Consider the following 13,164-nt stretch of genomic DNA (forward strand, 5'->3'; position numbering starts at 1 on the left):
TACAGGGAACTAATCCTTTAGTTCAGTCATTTGACAGAGGAAAAAAATATTACTTGGAGGCTGAATTAGTCATACCCCTAGTTGTCATCAGCAAACATTATTCACCGGGCTAATTGGGCCCGATGAGCGTTGTTTACTTTCCTGCCATGTTGAAAAGATACCTAAAGACTTGTTACAATTGACTATGGCCATCTTCTTTGACCCTTCAACCTCAAGCCACTTAATCTTCACGCCAACTCTAGGCCAAAGTTGAAGAATGCTGAGCTGCCAAAAAAGCAATATATCCCATTTCATTTGCAAGGGCAAATTTCATGTTAGTGTCACATCAAAAGCAAAAAGAAGAAAACCTTACTCTATTGATTGTATGGTTGTCCTGATTAAGGACGACAGCGGATTAGATATGAATTAGGTCAACCAATATCCATATCCGTTTCGTAATTAAAAACTCTATATCTACACCCGTCCCATATTTGCCACAATCAAGTCAGATCGGATAGATAAAAGAGATTAGATTGAATCCGATACATATAAGCATTATAAAATAATTATAATTTTAAAAAAAATATATAGATAATTATATTGATTTAAGTTCGAAACGAAACATACCATTATCTATATCTGATCCAAATCGACTTTGAATATTTTTTTTTAGATCACGAATTCTAATCAGATTGGATAAAACCTACCTTATTCAGATTGGATCAGATTGGATACCAGATGGATCGACTAAAGTTACCATCCTTAATTCTGATCATGGTTATTTTTATGCTGAGATCCCTGTTTTGACCAAAGATTATGATTTAGCCGCTCTAAGATAGTCTCGTACGTGATGTTCTTGTTTATCTTTCAATCTTTCTGCAGTACGAAAGGAAAACAAAGATACTTGCGCATGATTTGTTCAACAGACTAGCTATAGATGTGTCCCTGCATCCTGATGACTGTCTAATATTGTGCTCTAGATAGAGCACAGCATAATTACCAGAACAACAAAAGTGTAACTAAGAAATCATTTGGTAGAATCTGAAACTGTGAGTATATCAAGCAGCTGGAAACGAATACAACAATTATATTAGAAATTCGATAAAGGCATGTCTCGTTGCCCGAGTTTCCTATTCATGTGATAACACTTGGAATGGTAGAAAGAGCTAGGAGCATACAGAAGCTAAGAGAGGAGAAAGTTGGAAGTAAACAGGGCAGATCCCACATTCCAAAACTATTTGAAACTAGAATTCACCTCTTAATTGAACTCCATTGAACAAAAAATTGGGGATTTGGAATGCATGGCCTATACCCAATCCAATAGGATTCTCTCCCACCTCTTACTATTTTCAGACATCTGTAAATTGTCTGGGAGATAGCAGAGATCCATAACTTGGGCACCAGAAGAGGCCCCACTTGTAATTTGTAGAATTGTGTAATACAGCAATCAATGTAGAGAAGCATAAGCTAAGCTGCTGAAAGTTGTAAACCAAGATACTTTGATGAGGACACTTCTAGCTGCAGGCTCTTCAGCCAAAGATGCTTCTTTTGATAAGCCAGGTGGTCGACCTCAAGGTCCAAAATTTCAAATTCCAAAAATTGAGTGTGAAGTTGTGGAACCAGACCTCAAACCCTTTTTCACCGTCCAAAAAGCACAGCCTCATCAAGCTTTCCTTAGGATATACAGCACAGTACAGGTTAAAATTCTGGGACCCATCGGGAGCCCCGCACTGCATGGCCAGAAACCTACTAATTGATTTTCAATGTAAAAGTTTCTACTGAATCCAAAGACACCACCAGAATCATGAACTGTGTTACCTTTACTTCCCAAGCTAGTCCTATAAATTACTAACCGAAGAATAAAAGTGACATGGTGGAGTGTAAAAGGAAATGCAAACAATTTGTATCGACAAATAGAGGACATCAACACTAAAGGGGAAAAGAGTTTCAGATGCATTTGCTCTTTGGTCACTTGCCTTTAAAGAAAAGTCTTTCACTATTGACGTTGATGCTTGGATGAAGTGCTAAACTGGATGAGGGTTACTGTCACTCTGAGGGAAACTGGAGATTCAAAGAAGGAGCAGCACCTATTTGTCAAGATCAAACAAAAAAGGGGAAATATATTCCTGCTTATTCTTTTCATGAAAGAGGAATTCCATCAAGTGGTTGATCTTTATTTTTTTAAAAAAATAAAGTGGAGTGGGGTGTCGACATATGCCATAATGGAAGTTTTTCAAGAATTATCTCAATGGAAGCTCTCAACACTTTGATATAGTATGTTTTAAGATTCTTACTAGCAAGACAAGCCTCCTCTTCTCAATCACGGTAATGTTAAAACAATGGGATATTATTATGCATAATCTGGTAATCTGATCAAGAGAATCCTATCTATATAACAAAAAGGCAAGAAATTAGTTTTCGTTATACATGCAGAGCATTTGGTCTCACTTAAACTGGTGGAAGGAAGCATAAGAATCTTGTAGTTTTCTGTTCTATTAATTCTTAATGACAACTCATTCTACAGGGATTAGAGTCTCTCCCATGTAAAGGTAATTCATATGCTAAAAACAATAAACAAACATGGTTTACCTGTTTTTGTCTATCCTTTTATGTCAAAACTACATCGATGGGCAAAGGTATAGTTCAGGTTCTGGAGATCAAAATAGGACCATATAGGCCATTAAATGATATGCATAAATTACTCACCTTAAGATGACCACAGAGAGATTCTCTTGGAATAATTTAGTCAAGCTATCTGATGTAAATGTGCACAATAGTCTAGGCATGAGGAAATCAGTGACCAACAGAGCAATGTTTTGAGCTACCTCTGGTCCTAAACACATATTAAGTTAATCCAGACTTTTGATGCACAAGGAATGGCCATATGAGCTTTCCTTAGCCTAGGATGAGGCAAGATATGCTGGATGATGGATGAATATAATGCAAGTCAGGTTAAATATTCATGACGAAAGGCTACATAAACTACAAAAGACAGCAGATATGAAACCTTTGCAATCATATAGGCACACAGACAATAAGCATAATTAGTAACATAAACAAGTGTTAAGTTATGAGACATTACCTGTAATCAAAGGTCTTGACCTTGCAATTGACATCAGATTCCTACATAAGCCAGATAAATAAATTTATAGATGCAAATTACTTATGTAAATAAATGAACACACTGGCATACACAATCATGCGCATGCATACATGTATAATATTATAGTAATGAGCAGATTGAAAGATAACAGAAAAGTTGTCCAACATGAGAAACTATGAAGTATGAAAGAGATTATCCTTTCCGATCTTAATATGGTATAAAAATTTTCACCAAATTCAAGTGCAATAAGTTGATGATTGAACGATGGCTTCACATGAACAGTGATTGAATGGTGTCTGCTTCTTCTTCTGCTATGTTGGTGAATAAGTACCTATCTTAACAGAGGAGACAAAAGAGAATTACATGCTTATTCCGAATAGGGTACCTTGCTTTCAAACAGTACAAAGAAAGCATCAATTATCAGTATGTATTAGTTTTCCAAATATGATGTTCTGCTTCTCAATGCACCAGTCAAAAGAACCTTAAGAACTTCTATCATCAATGAATACAAAATTCCTAAAATTCTACCACTTATGGTCCCAACCCAGAATTTATACCATTGCAATATTTTTAAATTGCACATGACGACTCATGGAATGCCAAAGCATCATGGAACAATCACCAAGCGTGACCCTTTGAAGCCCCAAAGAAGCAAGCATTCCACATGCAGTGCATCCAAGAAATGAGTTGTTTCAAATAGTTCAAGGAATCAGGAACTCAAAAGATTTCAAGAAATATCAAGTGGCAAACTGTTATGTCAGAAATTCTCCTTGGAGGGGAAAAGGTTTTGGTTTTTCTATAGAGATCGATCTAGAAATAGATTGTTATGGATATATTCCCTTACATGTATCACAAGTGAAATCTGTGGCATGAAAAGTTGTCAGTGGCCAGAGAATTGACAACAAAAGTTGACGGGGTCCGCAAAAAACTAAAGCAAAGCCAAAATATCATATCAATTGCCTTGAAGATTGGATAAGGTTGAGTGTTTGTTCCAAAGATTCCAAATACTTTTGAGCTTATAAAGAGAGCCTAGAATGCGCTCCTCATTGTTGTGAGAAGAATGAAAGCCAAGGCTCATTCCCTAAGAGCACAAGAACTTTCGAAGCCTGCAGAATAGAAGCAACTCAGTGTAGGCACTAGCAGCTTCCACATGAATTCTAGCACATAAAAGGAAATAAAGGTAGGAAGCTCCAAACAGATCATGCTTGCATTATACACACTTCTTTAATTATCTAACTGATGTCCATTCATCAGCAGGAAATGTATCGCCAACATCAAGGAAAGCATGACCTGTTCTCTTCTAGGGCAGCCTTTCCACCAGAAAGGCATCTATTCCTACAAGGAGGAAATTCTCCAGGAAATTCAGGACTAATTCTCTCAACTGATGCTAAGCCTAGGCTGAAATGGACCCCTGAGCTCCATCAACGTTTTATAGAAGCGGTGAATCAACTTGGTGGAGCAGATAGTAAGCATACAAATAAAGAAGAATGAAAAAACATAACTGCAAAATTTGCTTCTTTGAGTAGAAAATTTGTTCTGCCAAATCAGCTTATCCAAAATTTTCATCTTTCAGAGGCTACTCCAAAAACAGTTATGAAGCTTATGGGCATTCCAGGACTGACCTTGTATCACCTAAAAAGCCATCTTCAGGTGCCCACAATTCTATATATATATTCAGATGAAATTTTGATCTGTAACTAAAGTACATTGGTATTTTGATTTCCAGAAATACAGGCTCAGTAAAAATCTTCAAGCTCAAGTTAATACTGGAAGCATAAATAATGGTAGGACAGCAGTCTCCCAAAATTTATCTTGGACATCTATAACATGCGAAATGATGTAAACATAGATTTCCTATGTTTCAGTTACAGGATCCATGATAGCTGCTGACCGGACATCTGGAGTGAGTGGATCACTAATGGACGATACAAACATTGTGTCTCATTCAAACAAGTAAGTAATCGCAAAAGACAAATACTAGATTGCCGTTCTTCTAAGAAAGTTTGCACTGATAGTATGTTTCTGGATCTCAGAACAATGCAGATAAGCAAAGCACTTCAGATGAATATTGAAGCGCAAAGACAGCTACATGAGCAACTAGAGGTGAGAGCCAGTAACAAAATAGCTTAGGTTGACAAAATCTAGCTTAGGTTGACAAAATCTGCATTATGAAGCACCTTTATGTAAATAATATGAACCAAAAGAAGATTCAGTTTTAAGTGGCATTCCAGTGAAGGCAAAATCTTAGTGCTAAATGCCCTGAGCTGTTGTCTAGTATTAGCGTAATAATAAAATAGCTATCATATGTATGTATACGAACCCTGCCACCCTGATATACATCACGGAGACACATACATGTATGTATATATTTGGATGCATGGATGGATAATCAACCTTGACTTCAAATTTTCACGATGTAAAACAACAGGAATGAAACAACAAAAACCTTAACAGTTTATTAATTCTGGTTGCTTTACGCATAAAATAAATATAGTGGCCAGATCATATATAATTATAACATTTTAATCTGCTCACAGGATTAAAAGTTGCAACAAAGCTACCCTGGACTGAAATAATAACTTTTTTATGCTGTCCTTGTTCCAGCTAGTTAGTGTCTCATTTCATGCTGATAGATAGAAGACAAGCTTTGTTCTAAACCAGAGATTATACTGGAACCAAACAGGTCCAAAGGCACTTACAGCTCCGGATAGAGGCCCAGGGAAAGTACCTGCAATCAGTGCTGGAAAAGGCCCAAGAGACTCTTGGCAAGCAGAGCATGGATTCTGTAGGGCTGGAAGCTGCCAAAGTGCAACTCTCTGAACTGGTCTCTAAAGTATCAAAAGAATGTTTTGGTACTGCATTTCAAAGTTTGAAAGAATCTTCCAGTTTACACACCCTGCAAGGACAGACGACCCAATTTGCTGATTATTCAGGGGATGGTTGCCTAATTTCATGTGAAGAATTCCAAAAGGACCAAGAAACACATAATGTCTGCGTTGGATTAAGAACTTGTCCTAGCAATTCACTCCCATGCACTCAACAGTTAGGGAAGGATTCCACACTTGAACAGACTCGATTTGCATGGGGCGGGAATGTGAATCAGCATAGCTTGCTTCATTCATCCACAGTGAAAAAATCTGAAATGTCAATTGTTCCAGTTGATGGAGAGTCCAACATAGTATCAAAGAATATTAAAGTGCAAGGAGAAAATAGATGCAGTATTAGCATTTTTGAGGCAAGACGAAAAGGAATAGATGGATATGACTCTTATCTTGAATTGCCAAACTGCAAGAAAGCAGCAGTCATGCAAGAGAGAGAAAAGCAGCTGAATGAATTTGCATTGCCATGTCTAACATCACAGCTGGATCTAAATTCCCATGATCACAATGATCCTCCTCCAGGCTGCAGGCAATTTGATTTGAATGGTTTCAGCTGGAGCTGAGGATGTTATGTAAGCTAATTAGCAGACACGCTTAATGAATAGCATGCTCCTATACTAATATTACAAGTTTAGCATTTATAGTTGGCTTGTGAATAGGCTGCATTACATGTTGATAACCAACAATCCTTCTCAAGGCTTTAAACATTTAGCATGATATTAAACTTCCACTCGTGATTGAGGACAGAGATTATCCTGCAGTAAGGCATGCCAGCTAGTGTTTCTGTTGGACATGTACTGAGTAAGCAGCAAGAATATTACTTTGGTCTATTGTGACATCAGCAAATTGTGTCACAAAGTCTAATATTAGAATTTCTAGATTTCTTTCCAGAAGGTTGCAGCTGCATAGAATGAAATTGAACTACACATGATGTTCTATGCGACACCGCAGCTGGTCAAGATTCATACAGGATTGTATTCACAGGGTTTCTCATCCTTTTGTTTCGTCAGCAGCACACAAGAAGATCCTCTGAGTTGCACTGTTATGATTCTTTCTTCCATATCAGTTGAATTGCACAGGTTATCTAACCCACAAGTAACAAAGCAATAACATATTCTCTATTTCTATTAGCTAAAAAAAATTCTGGTACATTTGCATAAAAATCTAAAATTTAATTTGATTTCATTAGTAATAAAAAAAAAAAACTCATGTGAAACAGAATATTATGACTCCTCCAAAAATGAAGCACATGAAGTTTCAACAAATCAACTTGAAGAAGACCATGCAATTAAAGCAAAGGGTATCTCTACTTTCAGTCAATTTTAACTCAATAAGTGCAAATACAATGTAAAGGTATCATGAAACAGTAATCTGCAATAGCTGAAATGGCAAACATTTTAAATGAAAAAGGAAACAGAAAGTCTGATCTCTACTACAGTGGATAAAACTATGCGGCATCCTTTGCTTTTTATTCCCTTTCCTGCAAGCATATAGTAAAGCAATATTACACTTTCATTTCCTATCCCACTACAAATTTAGTGAAGCAAATTACTTCACAATCAATTCCTTTCAGTATTATATTTGTAAACTCATTTCTGATTAAAGTTTATTGTTCCAGCATCTTCATGTTAGGTAAGTAATTTATAATTTACACCAGTAAATCTTTCCAAAATTTGATAAACCATAGATCCTTACAGTAAATATTCATAATTTTTTTCGCTTGATATTCACCAGCTAGTTAATTATACTCTTGCAAAGAAACTAACGTATTTCCAGACAATGATGATAATAATAATGTAGTGGCATGATAGAATTGATGGACAGTGTCAACTCAGGTATTTAACACGGCATCTCCATTTGCGTGTCCAGATATCATGCATAACCCTGAAGCAATGCTATTCATGCCATCCTCTGCCACCAGAAGAAGTCAATGATACTTCAACTGGAAACCTCATCTAAAATTATGCAGTATCTACACCCTAGCTGCTTCATTTTCTGCTTCAAGTTTCCAAGCTTCCTGTAATGGTTCCAAAAACATCCTTTCATGAAACTATATTCTGTATCCACTCCACTGAGACGAGTCAAAATTTTTAGGTTTTTTTAACCCGAAGGTGCAACAATCACTAATCTGAAATGAAAAGCAGCTTTAGAAGTATATGAAATAAGACGTTGCCAAATTATTATGACATCAAACTGAAGAAATTATAAAAGAACCTATATGGACATTGATAAAAGCTACCATATCATAATTTTTGTCAAGAAAAGTTGAAAGGGAACTTCTACAAGTGTGAATAATGAGAGGCATCAACTGGGTCTGACGGATAAAAAAGTCAAACCAGGCACTTATGGAACGGGAAAGATGTGCTACTGATAGGGGATGGCAGTGGAGCTTCTTCAATTTTATTAAGATTCATACTATCTATTGGCAACCACCAAAGAAAATAAAATTTAATAGATTTCCATCTTCTCCTTCACCAGAATGCATGTATCTATATAAACATACTATTCAGAATTCCAATACTGCCCTTATACAAAAGGGTATTGACATTTAGCTTGACAGAAATAGGAAAATTGTCTGAAAGGATGAAAATGTTAGAAAGCAACATCAAGTATCATCAACCTACAGCTTGGAAACTTTACAATCAAAATAGCATTGGAAATTCCTTGTATAGGAAGGAATGATAAATTTTGAGATACATCTTTAATATGTGATTCACAAACAGATACACATGTAAACAACAATACTAGTAGAAACATACAAAAGATAAAACTATGTTCTATGATGGCCGCACAAAAAGAAAAGCAATGATGAGTCTTGTAAACATCTTTTATTTGTGATACAAGGTTTTAGGCATCAAACCATCTTGGCTAGTACAGGGCAAACCATACTGACCTGATACAACATCCATATAGTATGGGAGCTCCGTATGCCCCCATATCGACACATGGTATAAATGTTGGACCTACTCCAACAGTGTACTGTGTGTTAGTACAGGGGGATAACCTTAACAACCTATACTAGAAAGGTACTGGTATGGGGTCTGATATTGAGACTTGGATCACTGATGTGTGATGCACCGGGTAAGGTACCTGTATGGAGTCCGATGTTGAGACTTAGACGGTTGATGCATTATGCACAAACAAATACAAAATGAACAATCTTAGCAGTGGAAAGATACCGAAGATATCACTATCTTCTATGATGGATGAAAAACTAAATCACATAAGAACTATTAAAGATCACATGGTGCAATTTTTTGATGGTCAATGATACTTCTTTGAAAAACTTTAGCTATGCAAGAAAATAAAACATAGAACATGTAATTTCTGGACAGTGAATGCGCAAAGTAAAACTTATACCATCATTGCTAAAGTATGTGACGAGTGCTCAAAAATGACTTGTATTATAACTCCACAGATCTTCACAGTAAAAGCCAGAAAGAAAAGAAACTAAAATAGGTATATGTTCAAACATCAAAAAATGCATGCTAATATTCCATTAACAACTCCAACACAGACTGATGTTTTGGTCCCTAAATCCAGTATTAGGAAACCGAAAAAGGGGGGCTTTTTGCTTTGTCTTACAAATTCTCTGTACTTTGATAGAGAGTTCCTTTTCATCAAGAAATAAATCATTGCTTATTTTAGTGCCTGAAGCCCAAAATAATAATATGAAAATACTCCAAATCCTTTTGCTTCTTTCATCAGATAATTATTTATGATAAAGCCAAAATTTTATCAACTCCAAGCCTTGCACAAAAAAGAAGAATATCTAACAACCAAACTGAAAAATTTCGAAGGCCAAACCAAATGCCAACAAAACGAAGTTCACACTGGGATGAATTCCGATCCCAACATTTAATTAGTATATCGCAAACAATTCGATGGATGAGAAACCTGCCTGTGCACATGCATTCAAATCAAGAAAATATATAGTTCCATGAATTCATGATGGGGGCTTTTAACCACCATGATAAAGTGGCTATTTGTGCAACCATACTCTGGCAAAATCATCTATGTAAGGAGTCACCTCCAGATAGACTGGCATAGCAATCAAGCAAATCCATCATGTTCTCCATACCTGTAAGAAACATAAACAAGCCGAAGACCTATGCAGATAAGATGGTCATAACCATGACCTGACTGCTGCTATGGAATCTAATCCTGAAGAATGATTTAGGAATTGTTTTCTGCAAAGTATGCAACTATATTATGTGCCCATAATACAAGCTAAATACTAGCAGAACAAGAAGACCACTTCTATTTTGTTGGCTCAAAGTTCCACCTTCTTGGTTCAAAAATAATATCATATTTTGCTCTAAAGAACACTTTTATTCTAGGTCCTCTCACATTGACCACTGAAGAAAAAAACTCTTTATGTTTAACTGTTCTCTTCATCTTCAATTTTGTGCAAGAAGTCTCAATGCATAACTGATAAAATATTGAAAATTAGTTTTGAAAAAACTCTTTGATTATAGTACACTTCAAGTCCAAGAGATGAGAGCAAGGTTGGATGTATAGTCCTGTACTGAACGTACCAATAAGGTACCAGTAAGGTACCAAGGTTCAATTTAATATATGAGTTAAGCAGCTCCATACTTGTCTGAACTGAGCGGAACTATCCCTACTACCTGGTGCCGCCAAAATTGAGGTGCATACCATAACATACTGACAAGTACCGCCCAATTTCAGGTGGTACCATGATGAGAAATGAGAGAAAGAGGTCAGGAGCTATCTCGGGTCAGGGTGTGTGTCGTACCATACCGACTGTATTGTACCGAACTGGTAATATATCAGTATTGTCCGATATTGAGATTGCCAACTTTTAAATAATTTCATAGTGGAATGGAATTTTAAGTCAGCTAGGAATTTGCTCCAACATCACCAGCAGGTTAAAGAATCAGTGTAGCCTTAACCAATAAGCATGAGCGGGAAGAGACAGTGAACTAAAGAAAATGCTCTTTTAATGAAGAAATACTGCAAACACTCCAGCTCTAAACAACAAATAGATGAGAGAAAAGGGTGACTGAATGATGACATCCATGCAAACGACGCATCGGTAAATGAAAGAAGTTAGATAAAAACACTGCAAAAAATCATGCTCCATAGCAAGAAATGGACCAAAATATATCTCATCAGGATGCCAATAATTCAAGTTAGCAAGCAAGGTTGCTTCTTACTCAACGAATGGGCTTGCAAAAGTTAAGAGATCAATACCACCCCCGCACCGGCCCAACCCCACACCCCCCCAACAACCAACACCACCCCACAAGCAAAACACCCAAAAAAGGAAAAAAAAAAAAAGCTAAGAAAGTAAGGAAATGAAAATACATAACAGAATAAAAGCTCGCTCTAACATGTCATCACGAAAATATCAACAGCCAACAACAGCAAACTTAAATCATTTTCAAAAATGATGTCTTAAACTTTGTAATATTAGAATTAAGATAGAACTAGTTCAAGAGCATTAAGGTTATTCAGGATTCTACATGTGCCAGCCCTCTTAGTATACCAAATGCACTTATTTGAACATGGATCAAGGTACTATTTCATTGTCGGGTATTTCTAGTTTATTCCTATAAAAGAACATTATAACTAGCAACAGAGAAGGCATGCCTGCCTACTTCTTGATCCTGCGTACTTTCTTCGGTCCCCAGACTTCCATCCTTCCTGCAGGGCATCCACAGGGGGAGCGACAGATGAGAACTGTTCGGCCATTCGGCGGAGCCATCTTCTTGAGCTCAGCTTCAAGTTCTTTGTGGTCCTCCCCTAGTTCCAGGGGACGAGTCCCAAACGCATCCTTCGGCACCGGTGGCAGGCACTTCACGCACTCCTCCGACTCAAGCTGGATATCGAATGCAACAGCTTTACGCAGGCCTTTGCAGTAAGGATTGCCGCATTTCCTAGCCTGATGACTGATGTACTCCCACGCAGCAATCCCAGTGATGAACATGAGAACAAAACCAGCAGCATAAGCAACAGGGGCTTGGTAGAGAACATCACCCATCAGTTCTACGGCCACAGGGAGGAGCTCAGCGGCTTCATGAAAGATGAACTTGAAGTAAGGGACAGTCAGAACAGCGAGCGCGCCGAGCACCAGAAAGAGCATCACGACATCAATAGCGGCGAAGGGGGAGTGCTCGCAGAAGGGATGGGACAGAGGGTTCAAGGACTTGCTCCTCCGGTTTCGGGGCTGGCTGCTCCGGCGCTCCGACGAAGCCTGGGAGTTGGCCATGTTGCGGTGCTGCTCGAAAGTTCTGCAGAACTCGATCAAGCTCCGGCAATCAACCATTGCTAAACCCAACCGATCAAACCCGGTTACCAACTTTTCTCGATCACAGATAGAACTACCAATGTATTGATTGCAGCCAATCCAAAAACAAAAAAAAAAACTTTTTTTGGAAAAAAAGATAGCAATTTTACAGACCGATAGCTGATCTTTTAATCGGAATTTCACAGATTGAGATCGGAAGAAAACCTGTCAATTTGGATACCATCAAAAGAAATCCAACCCGAATCAAATCCTATGCGATCTGAGCTCCGATCGAGACCGCTCGTGCGCACGATGCCTCGGGGCTTGATTTTACGATCGGACCTAGGGATTGGAGATGCAATCCGATCGAGGGCGCGGGATTTCCGATGGCGCGCGAGATTGGATGAAGGCCGAAATGGATCGAGATCGAAAACTTCAGATCCCACTTCCCAACGCCTCCGGAACGGGTCCGATCCGTCTCCAATCCAAGAACCGTAACAGAGAAGGCTCCTTGTTTTCTATGTTCCTTGTGCTCCCGTCCTTCCTTTCTTTCTTTAAGGTTTTCTTGAGAGTGCCGGCGGAGACGCAGGAGAGGGAGATCACATCCGAATGACGTGTGGAGAGGGGAGCCGTGTGGATTTCAAAGAAAATAAAAGGAAAGAGAGAAAGGGAGAGAGAGAGTGTAATTTTAATTGAAACCGAGTATTTATAGTAACATCGATGGATTTATGTGATGTGTATAGAGATCGAATCGGTAGGCCAAGAACCCGCGTTTCACGCCGCTAGGAGAAAACTCCATCGACCCACGGTTCAGTTAATTGATATAAAATTACGAGATTGCCAAAAATACGCTGTAAGGCATGATGGCATTTTGACTGGGAAAATGTTCCTGCCAAATGCTGGAAGGAAGGAAGAAATATCCTTCCCTCTTACGTAATGTCGAAATCATC

General features: G+C 38.0%; 2 protein-coding genes across 32 annotated transcripts; one reads left to right on the forward strand and one right to left on the reverse strand.

Moving 5' to 3' along the window:
- Nucleotides 1-12,886, reverse strand: LOC105052367 (uncharacterized protein At5g19025). Of its 31 annotated transcripts, none has more exons than XR_012134800.1 (6): nucleotides 12,440-12,886; nucleotides 11,578-12,255; nucleotides 5,811-6,484; nucleotides 3,062-3,102; nucleotides 1,956-2,040; nucleotides 1-1,725 (listed from the first exon to the last, which is right to left on the reverse strand). XR_012134800.1 is itself a non-coding variant. In XM_073244393.1 (4 exons), the coding sequence occupies exons 1-2, from the start codon at nucleotides 12,456-12,458 to the stop codon at nucleotides 11,582-11,584; spliced, it is 693 nt and encodes a 230-aa protein (XP_073100494.1). In that variant the 5' UTR covers nucleotides 12,459-12,886; the 3' UTR covers nucleotides 1-259; nucleotides 3,062-3,102; nucleotides 11,578-11,581. The 31 variants fall into 31 exon arrangements, 7 of the variants coding, with proteins under 7 accessions (XP_073100494.1, XP_073100492.1, XP_073100493.1 ...); XR_012134796.1 differs by having other exon boundaries at nucleotides 3,314-6,484; XR_012134789.1 differs by having other exon boundaries at nucleotides 1-3,102; nucleotides 3,314-5,978; nucleotides 6,145-6,484.
- On the forward strand, nucleotides 4,343-6,584 carry LOC105052369 (myb-related protein 2-like). Its single transcript, XM_029266812.2, has 6 exons — nucleotides 4,343-4,547; nucleotides 4,656-4,732; nucleotides 4,809-4,866; nucleotides 4,948-5,035; nucleotides 5,116-5,185; nucleotides 5,766-6,584. The coding sequence occupies exons 1-6, from the start codon at nucleotides 4,343-4,345 to the stop codon at nucleotides 6,522-6,524; spliced, it is 1,257 nt and encodes a 418-aa protein (XP_029122645.1). The 3' UTR covers nucleotides 6,525-6,584.
- Nucleotides 12,887-13,164: the final 278 nt, after the last annotated feature.

Source organism: Elaeis guineensis, chromosome 10 (genome assembly GCF_000442705.2).
Source record: "Elaeis guineensis isolate ETL-2024a chromosome 10, EG11, whole genome shotgun sequence".
In the NCBI taxonomy this organism is placed as follows: domain Eukaryota; kingdom Viridiplantae; phylum Streptophyta; class Magnoliopsida; order Arecales; family Arecaceae; genus Elaeis; species Elaeis guineensis.

Bases quoted from the DNA above. Each gene is read 5' to 3' on its own strand.
- LOC105052369 (XM_029266812.2), top strand. From the start codon at position 4,343: ATGTATCGCCAACATCAAGGAAAGCATGACCTGTTCTCTTCTAGGGCA. The intron at 5,036-5,115 runs GTAAGTAATCGC...TCTGGATCTCAG, and splicing joins ATTGTGTCTCATTCAAACAA to AACAATGCAGATAAGCAAAG. The intron at 5,186-5,765 runs GTGAGAGCCAGT...GGAACCAAACAG, and splicing joins AGCTACATGAGCAACTAGAG to GTCCAAAGGCACTTACAGCT.